The 22121-nt window shown below is 35.9% G+C and overlaps 1 protein-coding gene across 2 annotated transcripts in view; it reads left to right on the top strand.

Annotated features, from left to right (window-relative positions):
- NUP107 (nucleoporin 107) overlaps positions 1 to 17243 on the top strand; it is a 39631-nt gene extending 22388 nt beyond the window's left edge. For both annotated transcript variants that reach the window (XM_045829380.1, XM_045829381.1), the window contains 16 exons: positions 325 to 415; positions 559 to 635; positions 2451 to 2510; positions 3361 to 3506; positions 4289 to 4337; positions 9822 to 9891; positions 10199 to 10317; positions 11037 to 11075; positions 11576 to 11726; positions 12245 to 12357; positions 12961 to 13063; positions 13517 to 13677; positions 14442 to 14567; positions 15628 to 15741; positions 16404 to 16571; positions 16888 to 17243. In XM_045829380.1, coding sequence (XP_045685336.1) covers positions 325 to 415; positions 559 to 635; positions 2451 to 2510; positions 3361 to 3506; positions 4289 to 4337; positions 9822 to 9891; positions 10199 to 10317; positions 11037 to 11075; positions 11576 to 11726; positions 12245 to 12357; positions 12961 to 13063; positions 13517 to 13677; positions 14442 to 14567; positions 15628 to 15741; positions 16404 to 16571; positions 16888 to 16995 — 1695 coding nt within the window. In that variant the 3' untranslated portion in view covers positions 16996 to 17243. The remainder of the gene's footprint in view (positions 1 to 324; positions 416 to 558; positions 636 to 2450; positions 2511 to 3360; positions 3507 to 4288; positions 4338 to 9821; positions 9892 to 10198; positions 10318 to 11036; positions 11076 to 11575; positions 11727 to 12244; positions 12358 to 12960; positions 13064 to 13516; positions 13678 to 14441; positions 14568 to 15627; positions 15742 to 16403; positions 16572 to 16887) is intronic.
- The last annotated feature ends 4878 nt before the right edge of the window (positions 17244 to 22121 follow it).

Here is a 22121-nt window from a genome sequence, read left to right as displayed (position 1 = left end):
CAATGTTTTGTAATACTTTTACATAAATTAAGGGTCCTCAACTTCTTCAACCCCATTTGTCTCTAGCAGAATTAAATGCCTGTGGGCTCTATGAGAACCTGTTAAGCCCAAAATCACAGCAAAGGGATTATTAGGAAAAGAAAGACGGAGATCACAGTAAGACATGCACATGGTGATAAAATGAAATGTCATTACTAGTTGTCGCCATCATTCTTTATAACGCGTCATAAGTTATCTGCTCCTGTCATACGTTGTTTAAACTTTCCTATAAGTTTCCAGCGCTGCACTCGTCATATGACTACCTGCTCTTTCTTGTTTCCGAAGGCACAGCGGCTCTGTAAACGTTGTGGGCAGGCTTGGAGAGCTGCGACACTTGAAGGCTGGAAGCTCTATCACGACCCTAATGTTAATGGAGGTATTTTAGTAGATTTTATTCTGAGAGTTGGGGATATATTTAGCTCTAAATGCCAGTGTTTGTGCGGTATAGCTTTTGTGTTTAAAAATCAATAAAAGATCTCATTTTAAACTATATATTTTATTTCTTTAACTGTTTTATAGGAACAGAATTAGAGCCTGTTGAAGGGAATCCGTATAGATGCATTTGGAAAATAAGTTGTTGGAGAATGGCAGAAGATGTAAGATAAAATGAAATATTTACTGATACTGATTTTTATTCTAATTAATTGAAGGCCTGCAGAAGGTGCTATGAAATGTTCAGAGTAGTATAAGACTAAATTCCCTGCTTTCAAAGAACTTGCAGTCAAATTGAGGAATAGGAATTGGCAGACTTAGTGACTAATCAGAATCACTCTGTAGACACTAAGTAGTCAGAATTAAACATTAATATAAGGCAAAAATGTAAAGGAAGTACCAATGAATTCTGAGAATAAGCATTGGGCTAAAACTGGTTCCCAGGAAAGAGAATTAAATTGAACTTTTAAAAATTAGTAGGATTTGGGCTATTGGGCATGCAAATAAAGAATTCTAGGTGGGATCACAGGTTATGATGCAACTTGTGCATTCCTAAAAATCACTGCAGCATGCAAAATTGTACAAAAACCCACAGGACTTTTGGGGGGAAAGGAGTTAAGAGCGCAAGACTCACAAACCATCAGAGATACATAAAAAGATAAAAACAATGGAAACAGCAGTTTCACAGTTAAATGCTTAGCAAATGCATAAATACTATAAGTGTGGCACTTTACCTTGAAAGAGACCTGAAGTTTGTTTGTGGAATTGGGTGTCAGAGGGTTCCAGCTTATGAATTACTGTGAAGTGGTAAAAGGTTATCTGAGATCAAATAGAAAATTATAATACTTGCTATGCATTCATTTAGCTTATAACACTCCTGATGAATTGAAGTAGCTGGTAGATGTTTGAGGTGTGTTACCTTTGTATATTTTCCAGTGACCAGTTCAGCTGGGTGTAGTTTTCTGCATTCACTTAGTGTTTCTTGAGGATGTAATTATGCACAAGCAGGTGGGAAATTTGCATTATGTTCAGATTGTTCCTTGACATACCAGTTGCATTGGAACAAATTCACATTTTCAAAATAAACACTGTAACAGAACTGACTAATGGAAAAGGTGATTGAAAGAGGTAAATTATGAACAGACAGAGGTGGTCCTCAAGTGCTGCTCTACAGAATGAGAAGTGGTTGGATTTTTTTGTTTTTTTTTTTTTAATGGTGGTGACCATTGAAACCTCCAGGGCACATGACAGCAGTATTTTAAGATTAGCTTGGCAGTAGAAAATAGGCTTAAAATTGAACGGACTAAAGGCCAAGAAACTAGTTAGGAGCTTGTCAGAATTATTCAGACACTAAGTAATTAAGGGCCTGTCCTAGAGTGATATTGAGAGTGAAAAGGAAGGGAGCAAGAACGGTCAGGACAAGTACTTGAAGAGAGAAGGTAGATGAGGACTCGGACAGTAAGAGTCCCCTAGGTCATGTGTGTGGATGATAAGAAAACTGAAAGTGCCATTTATAGATGCAGGAAGTAAAATGGAATAATTTAATGAATATAATTAATTTTACTTAGGATTTTGATGCAAACTGATGCCTGACAGGTTCCAAGTGCTTTGTTTTGATGTTTTAAAGTCAGTATCAGGTAGTGTTAGATATTTAGAAACTTTGTAACTGAAAAAACTTGTATAAATTCTATCTAAAATAAAATTTGACTTTTATAAATAAAGAATCCATTACACTTCTATCCGCTTTCACCCTGTATTTGAAATTCAGATGTTTGACTTCTCCTGAAGATTTCAGCATGGAATATATCATCAAACCGTGGGATCTTTTCTTCTTACTACCCCACTAGATCTTTTGCTAAGTTTAGAAACTATCAAATAAATAAGTTCAGTTTAGCAGACATTGCAAAATTTTAGGTGATGGGAAAAAATTGACATACTAAGAAAAATGATTTTCCAAATTTATATTTATTGTATTTCAGGAACTTTTTAATAGATATGAGAGAGCAATTTATGCTGCTTTAAGTGGGAATCTCAAACAGGTATGCAGTCTATTTTAATAATTCTTTATTCCCCGTGAAACGATCTGAAACATAAAATATTCTAATAACTGTATATAATAAATTTTATAAACTTAAGTTACTTTTTAAGAGTAGCAATGAGCCCTGGCTTGTGTGGCTCAGGGGACTGACTGTTGGTCTGCGAGCCAAAGGGTCATGGGTTCAATTCCCAGTCACAGCACATGCCTGGGTTGTAGGCCAAGTCCTTGTTTGTGGGCCTGCGGGAGGTGACCAATTGTTTTATCTCTTACACATTGCTGTTTCTCTCCCTCTCTTTCTCCTTCTCCTCCCCCTCTCTAAAAGTAAACAAAATCTTTAAAAAAAGAAGTAGCAATGATAAAGATCATCATGAAATAGAATAGTGACTTGAGCTGCTTAATATGATGTATCCCATACACCAAATGATGATTTAATACATGAAATCAGACTTAATTTCTAAGAATTGTAAATTTAATTACAACATACATTTATTGATGACTGTGGTGTGCATAGCTTTATGCAGAAGTGTATCACTGAGGCACAGCACTGTTTGGATTGTCTAACAGCCGTTTACAGCTATTTTGAGGTATGTTACAGTAATTAGTTGAAACTGCATAATAAATCAGCATGGAAAATTGATGTTATTGTGTACTCAGTATGGAAAAACCTTAATAGTTAAAACTTAGAAGGTGTGGTTTGTCAGGGAGTAGGTCAGTTATTTGATATTTTACATTATAATCCACAATATTTTGTGATTATAGTGACTTTATAGTCCAAATCAATGGATGTAACTGCTTTCACTTTCTTTTTTGTTGACTATGTTTGTGTGTTTCTGTTTTGGAATGGCGAAAAGCTTCTTCCTGTCTGTGACACCTGGGAAGACACAGTGTGGGCCTACTTTCGAGTGATGGTGGACAGTCTGGTAGAACAGGAGATCCGGACGTCAGTAATAACTCTGGATGAAACTGAAGAACTCCCTAGAGAATATTTGGAAGCAAAGTGAGTTTGTTGGTTTTAGTTTTGGGGATTTTTAGTATATAAGGTGTGTCCAGAAAAAAATCTAGCCATTGTTAATATAACGAGAATGGTTTACACAACATCCGTGTGACCTGGCAGCCGTGGAGATTAGACTGGAATGCACATGTGTGAACGATGATGATTTCACTGTACTAGTCAGTAGGGGCAGTAGACACCGGTGAGTGATCGTGTGTACTGCATGGCTATCACATTCAAAATGACTGAGCGAGTAGAGCAATGAATCTGCATCAAATTTTGTGTTAAGGCTGAACATTCCTCCAAGGACATGATTTTGGTGATTCAGAAGGCCATAGCTGTGGGCAAGTGGTGCTTGGCAGCTTCACCATGACAACACATGCATCATGCACATCCATTGCATCTTGTGCAAGGTTTTTTGGCGAAACATCAAGTCACCCATGTGACTCAGATTTGGCACCCTGTGACTCCTGGCTGTTCCCAAAACTAAAATCACCTTTGAAAGGGAAGATATTTCAGACCATTGATGAGATTCAGGAAAAGATGATGGGGCAGCTGATGGCGATTGGGAGAACTGTGTGAGGTCCCAAGGTGCCTGCTTTGAAGGGGCCTGAGGCATCAGTGTCCTATGTACAATGTTTCTTGTATCTTGTGTCTTCTTCAGTAAATGTCTCTATTTTATATTACATGGCTGGATACCTTCTGGACGGACCTCCTACTCTAAAGTTTTATTTTATATTCATTGTTCATATTATTAATATTATCCCTTTCCTGTCTTTCTTTTGAAGTTGGACCTTAGAAAAGGTTTTTGAAGAACTTCAAGCTACTGATAAAAAGGTAAATATTAATATGAATATTTTACAATAACTGAATAGTAAACAGTAAATGTTATGCCGCTGTGCACTGTAGCTGGGAGGCAAAAAAAAGTGAAACCATGTTATTCTTTCCCTTCTTTTCCTCACCTATTATCTGAATAAGAGACATTCTGTGAAAAGAAAAACCTAATCGCATATTTAAGTAATACATTATTTCTGTTTCTTTGGTTTAGGATTGGTTTCATCTAAATATATGTTATGCATATAACCTAATTTATCCCTTTCCTTTTGAAAAATAAAAACACATAATGAAAAATAATAAAGACTTCCTAGATCTCAAAATAATCTATCGTTTCTTAAAGTAGTATGCTTTAAGCCCTGGCTGGCGTAGCTCAGTGGATTGAGCACGGGCTGGGAACCAAAGTGTCCCAGGTTCGATTCCCAGCCAGGGTACATTCATGGGTCGCAGGCCATAACCCCCAGCAACCACACATTGATGTTTCTCTCCCTCCCTCCCTCCCTCCCTCCCTCTCTCTCTCTCTCTCTCTCTCTCTCTCTCTCTCTCTCTCTCTCTCTCCCCCTCTCCCCCCCTCCCCCCTTCCCTCTCTAAAAATAAATAAAATCTTTTAAAAAAAAAAGTAGTATGCTTTAAAAATTTTTAAATGACCAAAGTAATAGCATATGTCCCTGGAATACAGTAACCCAATAATAAAACCTTTATAATAATTTCCTCTCAACACCTTATGGTTATTCTCATTCCCCTGAGATGGTAAAGCATATTGAAAAGTACCCTTCCATATCTTTCTCCATACTCTTGCAAATATTGTAGGAATAATATAGATACTCTTTTGTAGGATTTTGGGTTTTGTTTTCCTCATACTAATATACTTGGATTTTGTCTTCATTTAATGATACTCGAAGTTAGTGGATATAGAGTTAAATTAACATCCTAAGATATTCTTTTTAAAAGGTATATAATGTTCAGTAGAATGAGATAAAATTTTTAAATTATCCCACTTTTAGTGATATCTAGGTTGTTTCTAGCACTATAATGAACATTTTTCATGTATATACTTACCTTTTTTTGGACTAGAAGATGTACTTGCCCCCCCTCCTCTCCCCCAAATTTGGGAGGAATAATGGTTGTTAATGCTGCTGTTGAGTTCTGTTTACATTTACATTGGTGAAATACTGTGTTATTTATGTTAGTAAATATTTTACCACATTTTTTGCTTCAAAAAATTTTTACCTATTTTTCTTTAAAACCTGGGTGCATCTAATTGTCTGAAAAATGCAGGGTGGGGGGTGCATATACACATCTATTAGTCCTTTTTCTTTAGGATAGGTTTCCTGAAAGTGAGGTTGCTGGTAAAGGGGTATATGAATATTAAATTAATTAACTGGCTATAGCAATTATTTTATACTCCCACAAGTAACTTATTTATTTATTTTAATATATTTATTGATTATGCTATTACAGTTGTCCCAATTTTCCCCCTTTGCTCCCCTCCACCTGGTACCCCCCATTCCCCCTGCAGTCCCCCCTTTGGTCATGTCCTCAGGTCTTTCACATAAGTTCTTTGGCTACTCCATTTCCTATACTGTTCTAAACTCCCCCTATCTCTTCTATACCTACCAATTTGTACTTCTTAATCCCTGCGCCTTTTCCACCATTCTCCACCTACCCCGCTCCCAACTAATAAGCCTCCAAATTATCCTCATATCTGTGATTCTATTTCTGTTTCTGCTTGTTTACTTAGTTTGATTCAGTTGTTGATCATTATGAATTTGTTGCCATTTTAATGTTCATAGTTTTCATCTTCTTTTTGTTAAATCCCATGAACATTTTCTGTAATAATGGCTTAGTGGTGATGAACTCCTTTACCTTGTCTAGGAAGCACTTTATCTACCCTTCCATTCTAAATGATAGCTTTGCTGGATAGAGTAATCTTGGTTGTAGGTCCTTGCTTTTCAGCACTTTGAATACTTATTTTCAGTCCTTTCTAGCCTACAAAGTTTCTTTTGAGAAATCAGCTGATAGTCTTAGGGATTTCCTTTGTAGGTAACTCTGCTTTTCTCTTGTTGCTTTTAAAATTCTTTCTTTATCTTTAACCTTTAGCATTTTAATCATTATGTGTCTTGGTATGGTCCTCTTTTGTGCATCTTGTTTTGGACTCACTGTGCTTCCTGAACTTGTGTGTCTATTTCCTTCACCAAATTTGGGAAGTTTTGTTTCATTAGTTTTTTCAATTGAGTTTTCAATTTCTTGCTCTTTCTCTTCTCCTTCTGACACCACTATGATTCGAATACTGGTACATTTGAGTTGTCCCAGGGGCCCCTTAGCCTATCCTTATTTTATTTTGATTGTTTTTTCTTCTTGCTGTTCTGATTGAATGTTTTTTTTTTTCTTCCGTATGTTCCAAATCATTGATTTTCGGCTTCATCCATTCCACTGTTGGCTCCCTGTAATTTTTTCTTTATTTCAATTAGTTTACTCTTCATTTCTGCCTGGGTCTTGTTTTATGCTGTTGAAGTACTCAGTGAGTTCCTTGAGCATCCTAATAACCAGTGTTTTGAACTCTGCATCTGATAAATTGTTTATCTTCATTTTGTTTAGTTCTTTTTCTGGAGTTCTGTCCTTTCATTTGGGCCATGTTTCTATGTCTTCTCATTTTGGCAGCCTCCCTGTGCTTGTTTCTGTGTGTTAGGGAGAGCTGCTTGGACTCCATCTTATAGTTTGGCCTATTGTAGAAAAGCGCACTGGTAAGTGGGATGTGGCGGAACCTCAGACCTGTGTAAACTAGGTTGATGGAGTCTCTAATATAGTGTCATCACCCTGTTGCTCTGTGTCGGGGAGGACTCAGAAAGGGGACAGTGCTGCTGCCTGGCCTCTGGTGTTCTGTCAGAGAGGGACCTGTCTTCCCACTCTTGCTCTGATGCCAGACATTTTAGCTTCTCCCCATATGCCATTGGTGCCCTTCCAACTGCTGCCCTGGTGCTAGACCCAAAGGGGATGAGTATGTATAAGTCCTAAGTCTGTTGTGGGCCTTTAAGAGGAGGCCCCTGAGAATCTCACAGTTTCTTCTGCTGCCCCACCCCCCACTGCATTTTATAGCCAGAAGTTATGGGGACTTACCTTCCTGGCACTGGAACCCTAGGCTGGGTGGTCTGGGTTGTGGCTGAAATCTTTGCGTCGGAGGTATCCCTCCCGATTTTTATCCACCACACATGGTTGTGGGACTATCCCTTCTATGTCTCCACGTCACCACATCTCCGCCCCTCCTATCCATCAGGATGAATGTGACTTCTTTAATTCCTTAGTTGTTGGACTTCCATACAGCTCGATTTTCTGAGGATTATGGATGATAGTTGTTTTGTAGTTTAGTTGTAAATTTTGCTGTGATGGTGCTAGGAGGCGAGCCATGTTTACCAAGCCTCCATTTTGCCCGGGAGTTCCCACAAGTTTATTAATGTGTTAATTCCCTGCATTCTCACTGGTCCCAGATATCACCCTTTTTAATTTTTTGCCAGTCCATCAGAGTAAATGGAAAATAGGACTGCATTGTTCTGGTCACATTTTTCTGTGTATTCATAAGGCTGAGCAAATTCTCCTTTGTTTATTGACCATCTGTGAATGTCCCTGTTCAGATCTTTTACCCAATTTTCTCTTGAGTTTCATATTTTTCTTATTGTATAATGAGTTCTTTGTATAATAAGAAAATTAATGCTTTTTCTGTCAAGGGTTTATTGCCAGTTTATTATTTTGGAGATTCCAGTTAATGCAAGTAAATCAAGAAAGTCAAGGAATAGGTAATTAGAAAAGAGGGAACATTTTCATATGATAGAAGTGTAATCTAGAACCTCAAAATTCAGTAAATTACTAGAATTAATAAGAATCTATTCAATAGCCTTTCTATACTTGTCACTAGTTATAAAAAGATACAGCCCTCCCCAAAAGTGCCATTTAAATTATTGACTAAGATACCTAGGAATAAAAATTAACCAAAGGTTTGAGAGCCTTCCCAAAGAAAACATGAGTAAATAGATATACCACGTTCCCAGATCTGAGAACTGAATGTAAATGTCATTCATTGCAAAATTAACAGAAAATCCTAGTGCTTTAGATTATTTCTAGACAGAAAATTTCCAAATAGAAGAATAAGTAAAAATGAATGGCAAGAAAATTTGTAAAAGAACGATAGTTATGGGATTGTTGTCTTCACAATAAAACTTTAATATAGAAATACAGTAGAACAGTATGGAATTGGCACAGGAATAAATAGATCAGTGAAGTTCAAAAGTTCATATGAGATCCAAATAGATGAGAACTTACTAGATGAAAGAGGTAACCTTTCCTATTAGAGGGAAAGGGATGGTTTAGTTAGATACAAGGCGTGAGCATAATTGACTTTTCATCCGGAAAGAAAGCAAAGCTAGATCCCTACCTCATGCCATGTATTACAAGAAATTCCAGATAAAGCAATGGTTCAAATGTAAAAAGTATAAATGCTAAAGGAAGATTTAGACAACTAAATAAAAATTTTAAACATTGGACAAAAAATAAACTACCAATTTTTGGGGACTGTAAGATGCAACAGACCATAAGATGCACTTAGGTTTTAGAGGAGCAAAATAGGGGAAAAAGTTTTTGAAGCAGAAGATGTGGTACAATATTTAATAACATAAATAACACAGGCCAGCACTCCATCCCTCCACAGTAAGCCAGGTAAGCTACAGTTGGACTATAAGATGCACCCTCATTTCCACCCAGATTTTGGGGGGGGGGTGTCTTATAGTCCAAAATACGGTATTTGCTGCAAGAAGTCCAGCTGCAGGTTACTCTAAATGGTTTTTTCAACTCTGTGCCTAATCACTAGTTTGATGCCGTTTTTATTATTCTCAGTGCCATGTTCAGAAGAGGATACTTAGAGCATGCTTTTAAGCACAGCTGTTCATGTTGATGGAAATTTTCATTGTCGCCCTGGCTGGCATAGCTCAGTGGATTGAGCGCGGGCTGCGAACCGAAGTGTCGCAGGTTCGATTCCCAGCCAGGGTACATGCCTGGGTTGCAGGCCATGACCCCCAGCAACCGCACATTGATGTTTCTCTCTTTCTCTCTATCTCCCTCCCTTCCCTCTCTAAAAAATAAATAAATAAAATCTTAAAAAAAAAAAGAAATCTTCATTGTCTCATCTAATTAGTAGTAAGGAAAACAGTAGTAAAATATAAGAAATTAAAGTTTGGTAACATTCATAGAGACTAAATTGTTTTATCACAGTTCTCTGCTTTCAAAGATAGCATTCAGTCCTGGATTTGTAAGCTTAAGCATATTCCGAAGGCAGTATCCTTCCCATATTTTATTTTGTTTTGATTTCCTGTGATCCTTCCTTTCCAACTTTTTCTTTAGGTATATGTCTTCAAAAGCTTGACATTTTTAGTTTAACAATGAGTACATACTATACAATGACCACTAGAAGATTTATGGAAAATGTAAAATTTTTTTCAGAGAGTTCTGGAAGAGAATCAAGAACATTATCATACAGTTCAAAAATTCCTTATCCTGGGAGATATTGATGGTAAAATTATAATTTTATTTTACTTTATATGAGTTCCTGGTTTTCTTACAGTAATTTTGTAAAAAGTTGTCAAAGCAATGCATATGATTTCTTTTAATCCTTATAAATATTAGCCTATTTGAACACAACTATCTACTTGTTCTGAAGTTTGAATTTCATCCAGAGTCTGTTTTCTGTGATGGTTGTTAACAATGAGATAGCAACTAAATAGCACTACAGGGATGTGGTTAAATGTTCCTGGTAATGTATATTTATCTCCTTTTGATTTTTATCCCTATTATTGCATCTTTGCTTTGATGGCTTGTAGGTTTGATGGATGAGTTTAGCAAATGGCTTTCCAAAAGCAGAAATAATCTACCTGGACACCTCCTCCGTTTCATGACTCATCTCATTTTGTTTTTTCGCACACTGGGACTACAGACCAAAGTAAGCAAAAATGAACCATTTACTCTTCTCTGCAAGGCAGATGCTTTATACCTGTCATCAGGAACACACTGCTTGTTTGTTGTTTTCTAGTAGTTGATGGGGTGCAGAACTCTTGTATACAGTCTCACATGCTCACTCAATGGTAACTCACTGTGGGTAACTTGTTAAAGTTCTAATCTGTGGCTGCAGAATGCTTATGTTTTTCTGGTTTCTGGTAAATTTGTAACTTTAATCCTTATTAGTACCCAACTTGGAATCAACCAGCTAAGCTAACTGAACCACACTACATTCTGCGTGAGATTTTAAACCTTTGTTTTCTTTTTCTTTTTTCCCTAAGTGATGAATATCATTTTGGTTAGAATTCATGTAGAAGGCAGAATGATACAATAGTTACAAACTTGGGTTTTAGAGTAAGACTCCTGGTTCACAGCCTTACCCAACAACTTCTAATTCGTAATTCTGGGTAAATAAAACCTCCATAGGTCTTAGTTTCTTCCCCTGTAATATGTGAACAATAGTAGTAACTATCCACAAAGAATATGGTGTGGTTAAATCAGATAGTGCATGCTGTGCTATGCACTTAGCCTGTCATATAGTTATTGCTCAATGTTGAATTTCAATCATTAAATAATTTAATAGTAGAATTTTTATTAGATATAGTGCTGGTACACATAAGCAGTTGTGTTTATAATTGAATTATATCTTTTTTCCCTATGAAGGAAGAAGTTTCCATTGAGGTTTTAAAGACATACATACAGGTAAATGTTAAGAATTCACAATTTAATTTTTTTTTTTACTATTTTAATGAAAAAGAATGGTCATAATTTTAATACCCAACAGAAGGAAGTTCATCAGAGATTCTTTTTTTTTTTTTTTTTTTAAGATTTTATTTATTGTTTAAAGAGGGGAAGGGAAGGAGAAAGAGAGGGAGTGAAACATCATTGTGTGGTTACTTCTGGCACACCCCCTATTGGGGACCCAGGCCATGTCCCAGGCATGTGCCCTGACTGGGAATCGAACCACTGACCCTTAATTTGCAGGCTGGTGCTCAATCCACTGAACCACACCAGCCAGGGCTGAGATCTTTTAATTTCATAAGTTCATATTTTAGAGTGTAAAATTATTCTGTTTAGCAGCACAAATCTGTTTGTATGAATTTCTTCTAAATATGTTTGAAATTTTGAATAAACTTAAAAAGTACCACTCATTCTTGAAGTACTTTATTATTGACACTCTGTGATCTTTTTCTATTTTCTAGCTTTTAATAAATGAGAAACATACAAATCTTGTAGCATTTTATACCTGTCATTTACCTCAAGACCTAGCTGTTGCCCAGTATGCATTATTTTTGGAAGGTGTTACGGAATTTGAACAGCGTCACCATTGCCTGGAGCTGGCTAAAGAAGCAGGTAAAAATGATTAAGAACTTCATCTATTGGGCTTAAGTAAAATTTATCTTTCTAGTTTTAAATCTTATTTCTCTTGAGGGAATTTCAGTGAAATTCTGTTTTAGGAATAAAATGTACTTTCACTCATGTAACTTTTAATTTTGTCATTTTTAAAACAATGTCTTTCATACTTCGTTATACTTTTTAAAAATTATTATCCCTGTCCTAGCTGGTGTGGCTCAGTGAAATTGAGTGCCAGCCTGCAAACCAAAAGGTCTTTGGTTCAATTCCTAGTCAAGGCACTTGGCTGAGTTGCAGGCCAGTTGGGGGCATGCAGAAGGCAACTGATGTATCTCTCGCACATTGATGTTTCTCTCCCTCTCTTTCTTACCCTCCCTTCCTCTCTCTCTAAAAATAAGTAAATAAAATTAAATAAATAAATTAAAATGATCTCAAATATACCAAATTATTGTGACAGTTTAGAGAATATTAGTGTGAACGATTACTTCTTGCTTTTGTCTCTTCAAAAAATTCTTTAGATTTGGATATTGCTACTATAACAAAAACTGTAGTTGAGAATATTCGAAAGAGAGATAATGGTGAATTCAGTCATCATGACCTGGCCCCAGCCCTAGATACGGGCACTACCGAGGTAATATGAGGGGAAGAGGGAATGTTGGGCTTTCGTGAACTTCTGCCTTAAAATGCTCTGGCTTCTTCTTTTTTTTAAGAATCTTCCTTTGTCAGCCAAACCTTTTAAATTATAAAAATTGGGAGCAAACTTAAGGTCTCATGTAAAGGTTTACTTACAGTAGTATTAAGTTAAAGAAAACTTCTTTTGTAGAAAAATTCCTGAGTATTGGATTTTTGCTCATCAGATTATTCTATATACTTGGTCAGTCACTAACTCTTATGTGGTTTATTTATTCCTATTTTCAGAAAGGAATGAAAGTTTTATCCGGGAAAGAAAAAATGTTAGAGTAACATTTAAAGGAATCAATGATTAAATTGGTAGGACATAGAATATGTAATTCCAGATTCACAGTTCAGTAAGTTTTTCTGTAATTTAATGGAAAGCTATCAAATGTGAAAATAAACTCAGGAAAGCTAGATTCTTTCACAGTTTTGTATAACTTGAAGGAAAATGATGTTCACTAAAATGACAATGTAAGTCAATTCTACTAATTTACAGAATATCTTAGAAAATAATAAAATTGATGGTTATTTTTCTTTAATTTTTCAATTAAATGAATAGGAGGACCGTTTGAAAATTGATGTAATTGACTGGTTGGTGTTTGACCCAGCACAGAGGGCAGAAGCATTAAAACAAGGCAATGCTATAATGAGAAAATTCTTGGGTATGCTGTATTTTTATATTCTTTCTTAAAGTTTTTGTTCAAGTCCATATATTCTTGAACTTTGTTTTTTGTGTTTGTTTTTCTAACCCTTCCAATAAGGGAGGGTACAAAATAGCCACTCCTATATCAAACTTTGATGTTATGAAATAAAATATATTTACAGTGAACTTTCATGTCCTACTTAATTTTGCATAGAAAAAGGTAATCCTTTTTTTAAGATGCAGAAGTATGTAAAAGTAACTGCATTTAGTGAATCCTTTTGTGACTATATCATTGAAATAAGGAAAAAGCCCAGCCATCAGGCAGAAAGGTCACCCAGACCTTTAACAGAAGTACATGGGACCTGAAATGGTTACCACTAGCTGTAAAAGTTGGACACCAGTGATTAGACTCCATTAGAAACCATTACACAGAAATCCACATAGATTAAAAAAATTTATATCTTTTTCACAGCATCAAAAAAGCATGAAGCTGCAAAAGAAGTATTTGTGAAAATTCCTCAGGATTCCATAGCAGAAATCTATAATCAGTGGGAAGAACAAGGAATGGAAAGTCCACTTCCTCCTGAAGATGATAATGCTATCAGAGAACATTTGTGCATTAGAGCTTATTTGGTGAGTTTGTAAAGAAAACAAATGTTCTGCCTTCATGATGATTTTTCTGATTCACTCTCAGACTCTAAACTGTTTCCAAAAGCGGTGACTGGCTCATTATCTAATCTCGCTGGTGACTCTGGTACTGACGGACCCAAGGGCACTAAGTCATGACCTGGTTCTCATTAGCTGAGCCTCCATTTAATGCCAACCAACCAAGAACATCTCACATGGCAGACAGTGTATGTGATGTCTGAAACTTGGGTTTTCTTAAGATTCTTTGAATGCTTGTCTCAACTTTAATTTCTGCTTTTAATAACTGAGAAAAGCAATATATTCTCTATTAGTTATGACTAAAATAACATATCATTCAAAATCCATTCAACAAATAATGAAATGATTACAGTGGGCTAGGTTCTAGGGCTAAATCTGTGGGGGGCTTTCTGCCCTTCTAGAAACCAGTAGACCAGTTAAGAAAACAGATAGGCAAACACGTGTACTACACAGAGTGATGACATTACAGTGATAAATGTGAAGATACACGTCTGATCAGGGCGCTAAGCAAGGAGTAGGTGCCAGAAAACACAATAGTATGAACTTTGCTGGTGTTTGTCACTTGCAAAACATTTATTCACAATGATTTTTTTTTTTTTTTGCATAAAAGCGAAGTATTAAAATTTTATTTTTTGATGCTGCAAAATTATGTCTAAGAACTGAATTTTAAAAACTCATATGTGAAGTTTTATTTCTTGTTCTGTATTTTTCTATTTCCTTTTATATATTAGGAAGCCCATGAAACCTTTAATGAGTGGTTTAAGCATATGAATTCAGCTCCACAAAAACCTAGTTTGATACCTCAACCAACTTTTACTGAGAAAGTGGCTCATGAACACAAAGAAAAGAAATATGAAGTAAGTTGAATATAGATGAAACCTGTCTATTGCATTTTAATAATACATGCTGTATTCATAAAAGGTCATTTTTTAATAACTATATTCCTATTATAATAGGTGATCTTGCTGTTAATGTTCTACTTTGCAGGGGTAGGAAGCCTTCTGTTAAGTTATTGTTCTATAGATAATTAACTAGACCTGAAACATACCTTCAGATGATAGTAGTATTCACTTACAAAGCTATTATTTTGGTGTTTTGTTTAACTGCAGTCTGTTGATGTTTATGTTTATTTTGGCTGACTGAATGTCAGCACTTGAGAACAGCCGTTTTCAACTGGTTTGCTGCAAGAATTTTTAAAACATGCAATGCCTGACTATTTAGTAAGAGGCACTGACCTCTTTTTCCTTGTATTGCCAAATAAAAACATGACAACAGCCAACATAACAATAGCCCTGCAGTGTGAATGCCTTGTCTTGAACCATAAATGTATAGGTCATATAATAGTGTACCATATTGGTCACGTCACATAATAAGATTGCATCTGATTGGTTAATTATAGGTCACTTTGGAGCAAAAAGGTGTAGGCAGTTATTTTTTGTTTTTTTGTAAGACAGTCAAAGTTATACCTATGTATCCGATCAACAAAAAATATATTTTTTGGTGTGATGCAGAATGTTAGTAATTAGTTTATGTGTGCCATGAGATGAACAGGGTTAAAAAATGTTGCCTTTTTTTTAAAGCTGGCTTGCTTTGTTTGTTAATCCTCACCTGAGGACATGCTTATTGATTTTTAGAGAGAGGAGAAGGGAGGGAGAGACAGAAACATTGATGTGAGAGAGAAATATACATCAGTTGCTTCTCATACACACCCTAGTGAACCTAGGTATGTACCCTGACTGGGAATCGAACCTGCAAACTTGGTTTACAGGACAATGCTCCAACCAACTGAGCCACACTGGCCAGGGTAGAAATTGCTGTTTTAGAATGATGTTCCATATATATATTCCTGACTGTACTTTACAAATACATTATTTATTGGTTTTCATCTATGATATCTCCCTTATGTTTGTTTTGCAGATGGATTATAGTATTTGGAAAGGGCATTTGGATGCCTTAACTGCTGATGTGAAGGAGAAAATGTATAATGTCTTGTTGTTTGTTGATGGAGGCTGGATGGTAGATGTTAGAGAGGTAAGCTGTGTGTATTATTTAGAGTTACAAGCAAAAAATACCAACAAAATAATCTGTTTTGTTTTGCTCTGAATAGGAGCATGTGTAGTTCTTATATAACCTTTATACTTACAACTGAACATCCCTTAATTTAAGACTAAAGTAAAAATACCAGCTAGGAATGGGAATATTCTACTTGGGTAAACTATTTCTTTAGATTTAGTATGTTCACTCAGAATACTAAAATCTTTTTTTTTTAATTCTGGACCTAAATTTAAAAAAAAAATTATACATATATTCAACTCAGTTTAAAAGATACAAAGATAAGTCTTAGTAGTATGAATGAGATATGTAAAGCAGTAACTCTTGCCTCTAGGTCTCCACTTAAAAGACCTGGAAAGCGTTTAAAAAATACTGGGTTCCACCCCCAGAGTGTCTAGTTTAATTAGTCTCAGGGAGGGCGCTTGCTTGGCTGTCCTTTTTTTAATTGCCTAGAGAGCTTTAATGTATAGGCTGGTTTGAACAGCAGTTACGAAAGTACTAAATACCATAAGAAACACACAAATTAAGAATTCTGTAAGTTCAAGAAATAGAAAGGTTGCTCTTTCTAGAAGAGATGCGGACAGGATGCTTGAAAGGTAGTCATTTTAACAATTTGATAACCACCTGATGTCTCTCTGTAGGATGCTGAAGAAGACCCTGAAAGAACACATCAAATGGTTTTACTGAGAAAGCTTTGTCTGCCAATGTTGTGTTTTCTGCTTCACACCATACTGCACAGCACCGGTCAGTACCAGGAATGCCTGCAGTTAGCAGACATGGTGTCCTCTGAGCGCCACAAACTGTATCTGGTAAGTTCTGGAGCATTTGCACTGTTAGATTTTAGTGATTTGGTAAGCTCTACTTAGATTTTCTCGAAGTAATAATCCCATTTTAATGATTGTGGCCCCCCATTCCCCCCAAAAATATATACGTGCTTCCTAAGCAGTTAGAAGTATATAGATTGGCTCAGAGAAATCCTAGCCATGCTAACACACTGGCCTCTGGCTACATAAATATTAAGAGGGCATTTTTTTCTTACGTTAAGCTGATCAGGTTGATTATGTGAATATAAGTTCTTACTCTTCTTTGTTCTCATTTTCAACTTTTTTCTCTTTCAAAAATCAGGTGTTTTCTAAGGAGGAACTAAGGAAATTGCTACAGAAGTTAAGAGAATCCTCTCTGATGCTCCTAGACCAGGGACTTGATCCGTTAGGGTATGAAATTCAGTCATAAATCACCTGTTCTTTGTAATTTCACTAATTTCCATGATAAATGGAGTCTTTTGTAAAATATACATATTTGTAATTACTGGGTTTTTCTTTTGAATTATTGTGGGGAAAAATTTTTTTAAAACTTAGACATTTGAATTTTATACTTTTCAGAATATTATGGTGATACTGAAATTATAGTGTATTATATGACTATTTCCCTGTGTTTATTAATAAAATTATATAAAAATAAAAATTTTCTTTTCCTACAAATTCCAGGCTTGTTTCTCTGTTGTGTAGTAAGAAATTAAAATTCTTATTCTACATTTTTCCTATGATCATAAGTGCTCTGGTATCTTAAAATTATGAAGAGGGTGGAAAGTAGATTTAAGCCAGGTATGTAATTTCTCATTGTAAAACTTAGTATTTTTTAAACATTACAGATAAGGTAAATTTAGGAAGAATGTTATCTAAAATAATATTAAGCTATTATTTTCTTTATTTTGAAGACATTTCTAGTTTATTAACTCATTCGGCAAACCTGCTACTAAAATGTAGCATGTAAAGACATAGTGTAGGACCTGGAACACAGTGAACTCTGAATACAAAGTGAGTAAAATCTAATGCAGCCCTTCTGGCAGGGGAAATACAATAAATATATATTATAAATGCCATTACAAAATACAAGCAATCTTAAGCAGGAAGAAGCTATTTCCAGCTAAAAGGTCTCTGAGGAAGTAGCATTTGGGCTGGGGTTTGAATAATGCACTAAATTTGCAAAGGCAAAGATAAAGCACAAAGAAGAAGGGTGAGGCACTACAGATTAGGAAATCAGTGTGATTAAGGCCGAGAAATAGAACTGCATATTTATGATTCAACCAATATACCACACTGACTAGAGTGTAGGATTTATAAATGGAAAAAGTGGAGAGAGAATGTGAGTCTAATAGAAAACATGGTCTAGGTTAGTAACTACTGAAACTAGCTTCTGGATCTCCCGAGGAATTTGTTAAATATATGTATTTACAGATGCCACCTCTAGAGATGTTATGCTCAGGAGGCCTGGAATGGGGTCATAGAATTTGTATTTTTAAATAGAAGAAGCAATGGATAATTTCTGAATAGCTAAATTTGAGCCATTCTGGCTTAAATCAGAGATGGGTATTGGTACTCCTCCTGTACCTAAAGCAGATAGCAGTAGTTGATCATAATGCAGTCTTCTTGGCATCAAACAGGAAGAGGTGTAGAGACAATGGACTCTGCCTTGTTTTTATTCTGGCTAAAGTGATCAAAGATGAAGTAATTTTTCATCAAAACCTCTTTAATTTTTATCTCTTCCCATGTATCCATTTTAAAGTGAGGTAGAGCCATATGAACTGATAAGAGTAAATCTAACAAAACATGTATGGGATTTGTATGTTGAAAACTACAAAATACTGATGAAAGAAACCAAAGAAGAGTAAAATAAATGGAGAGACACGCCTTGTTCATTAACTGGAAGACAACATGGTAAAGATGTCCCTTCTCAAATTGATATTCATGTTTAACACCATTCCTATCAATGTTTCAGCAGAAAAATGGATTGCATATTAGTTGGGATGACTGAATTAATATTAATTTTCTTAGGTATGATAATGGTATTGTGGCTAGGTAGGAGAATGTCCTTATTCTTAGAAGATGCATGAAATACTTGAAACAAACCGTCATGAAATCTGCACTTTATTTTGAAATGGTTCAGCTTTTAAAATAAAAGTCTACAAAGATAAGCAAGTATGGCAAAATATTAACTAGTGAATCTATAGAAAGAGCACAGAGTATTTATTATACTAGTCTCTCCACTTTTCTATAGATTTAAACTTTTTCAAAATAAAATATTTGGGTGGAGTTTGATAAATTGTGACAGAACAACAGAATATCTATATGGAAGATAAACAACCCCCTCTTTATACCATATACTGTCAATATAAGTGGTTAAACAAACTGGAATGCTCATACAAAACATTACTACCTGGCAGTATAAAGAGGAAAGAATTATCTACTCAACAAGAATTTACACACACAAAGAGTACATACAGTGTGATCCATTTATATAAAGTTCTAGAACTACATGGTGAAAAAAATTAGAACAGTGGCTTCCTCTTGGAGGTAGGCGGGCTTTCCTAGGGAATTTTGTGGGGTGATAGAAATGTATCTTAACAGGGGTGTGGGTTATATAGGGCTTATTTATAAATTTAGCTTCTGAAAATTGAGTGGAAGGGTGGACAGTGGGTATACATGAAACGAGAATGGCAGTTGATGAAACCAGGTGATGAGTACAAGAGGGTTTACCATACTGTTTTTTTTTTAACTTTGCATTTTTTCCATAATGAAAAGGAAGGAAATGGGCTAGGGAGTTGGAGAAATTTGGGTTTGAATCTTATTTTCATCCATTTTAGCTGTATAACACCGGTGCACCTCTATTTTCAACATGTGAAAATGAGAGTAAGATAATTACATTTCAGGAAGAGTAAGGGTTAAGGCTCCTGTGCTTTGTTGAAGGGGGTACAGAAGCTACTTCAACTAAAGCAGCATGGCCAGTACAGGTTCTGGAACAGTAGGAAACTGGATGGATGTCAAAGATGGGGTCAGACTGAGGGAGGCCTTGAATGACAGGAAGGGAGTGGGGGCATGGGAGAGAAACATCAATTTGTTGTTCCACTTATTTCTGCATTCATCGGTTGCTTCTCATATGTGCCCTGACCAAGGATCAAACCTGCAACCTTGGCATATCAGGACAACACTCTAACCAACTGAGCTACCTAGCCAGGGCTTTAACTTTTTTTTATGATATCAAGTTACATATATTGTTAATAGATAACTTAGAAACATACAATAATATTGCACTAAGAGCAGAACAAATAAGTGGACTTTTAAATTTATTATTATTTTTAGCCTGATGACACAGAGGACTTTGCTGCGAAACACACTGGTTCTTATAAACTAGCATTTACTTGGGGTGTGAGAAGGGCATGGAACTTGTTGAATGTGTTAAAATGGGTTAGCTGGATATTTTTAACTTTTAACCCAAATTTGAGTTCATATGTTAAATATTTTCAAATATAAAGAGAAATAGAGGAATAGTAAAAATAGAACTTATCCTTGCTGAGATTATCAGTCCAAATCTGTAATCACAAGGAGACAATGAAGATAGGCTAATGAAAACATGCTCTTAACTGGGGAGTAGTGAGAGTAAACATCAAGTTTTGAGCAGGTAGGGTTCTGTAGCTCGAAACTGGAAGGGAGGATGGCAATATAAATACACAATGGAAAAGGCACACAGTACAGTACAATGGTAGGGTTTGGTGGCATGACAGAAGAAAAGCGTATCAGAAAGAGCATGTTAAGAAAGCTAGACTTTGCCTAATAACAGACACACAGATCAATGGAACAGATTAAGGGAGCCCAGAAATAAACCCACGGCTTTATAGTCAATTAACATTCAAAAGAGGAAGAAAACACATACAATGGGCTAAAATAGTTTATTCAATAAATGGTTTTGGGAAAATTGAGCAGATATGCGCAGAAAAATGAAACTAGACCACCTTCTTATACCACACACAAGAGTAAGTTCAGCCCTGACTGGTGTAGCTCAGTAGATTGAGTACAGGCCTGCTAACCAAAGAGCTGCTGGTTCGATTTCCAGTCAGGGCACATGCTTGGGTTGCCTTCTCTCCTTCCCTTCCCTTCTCTCTAAAAATAAATAAATAAAATCTTTTTTTAAAAAAAGAATAAATTCAAAATGGATGAAAGACTTAAATGTTAGGCCCACAACCATAAAAATCCTAGAAGAAAACAGCAGCAAAATCTTGGGCGTTGCTTGTAGAAATTTTTTATTGGATATAAAATAAAAAATAAACAAATGGGACTTCATTAAACTAAATAGTTTTTGCATAGCAAAGACAAATCAACAAAATAAAAAAAAACCTTCACAGAACAGGAGAACATGTTTGCTGGTACATCTGATAAGGGGTTAATATACAAAATTTATAAAATACTTTAAAAAAACTCAACACCAAAAAAACAAACAACCCAAGTAAAAAATGGGCAAAGGACCTGAACAGACACTTCCTGCAAAGAAGACAGGCAGATGGCCAATATGAAAAGATGCTCAATATCTCTAATCATCAAAGAAATGCAAATTAAAACCACAATGAGATACCATCTCACACCTGTCAGAATGGCTATCATCAATTAGTAAAAAACGAAGTGCTGACAAGGTTGTGGAGAAAGGGGAACCCTTTTGCACTGTTGGTGGGAATGCAGACTGGTGCAGCCCCTGTGAAAAGCAGTGTGGAGATACCTCAAAAAATTAAAAATGGAACAGCCTTTTCACCCAGTGATCCCATTTCTGGGAATATATCCAAAGGAACCCAAAACACTTAATTCGAAAGAACATAAGCACCCCCAGGTTCATTGCAGCGTTATTTACAATCACCAAGATATGGAAGCAGCCCAAGTGCCCATCTGTAGACGGTGGATAAAACAACTACAGGACATTTACAATGGAATACTACTTGTCCCTAAAGGAAATTTTACCCTTTGCAACAGTATGGATGGACCTGGGGAGCATTATGCTAAGTGAAGTAAGCCAGTCAAAGAAAGACAAATACCATATGATTCCATTCATGTGGAATCTAATGAACAAACTGAAGTAACAAGCAGAACACAGACTCAGAGAGCAGATGACAGCTAAAGGTGGGGGAGGGGTTCATGAGAGGAGAGGTTGAGCCAAAAGGAAAAAGGACTCACGGACATGGACAACAGTGTGATGATTGCTGGGGGGAGGCAGGTATAAGGGGACTAAATGGTAATGAAAAAAAATATAATAAAGATTACTTTTTTAAAAGGCTGATTTAAACCTTCAAAAAAACAAACTTATAGTCAGTCATTCAAATGTTAGTTTGAGTCATTTCTTGGGGAAGCTCTTAACCTCCTGTCCCCAAGTTTAGATCAGGTTCTCTTATTCTCTCATTCACAGGACCATATTTTGTTGCTTCAGAACATTTATTTTGTTATGGTTTATAATTGTTTAGTACCAGTCTTCTCTAAGTTCTATGAGAGAGGGTCCAGATGGTTTTATTCTCCATTATTTACCAGGTGCCAAATACAGTG

Source organism: Phyllostomus hastatus, unplaced genomic scaffold (assembly GCF_019186645.2).
Source record: "Phyllostomus hastatus isolate PE091 unplaced genomic scaffold, TTU_PhHast_1.1 phas_scaffold_93, whole genome shotgun sequence".
In the NCBI taxonomy this organism is placed as follows: Eukaryota; Metazoa; Chordata; class Mammalia; order Chiroptera; family Phyllostomidae; genus Phyllostomus; species Phyllostomus hastatus.
This window is presented reverse-complemented; position numbering and strand designations above follow the sequence as displayed.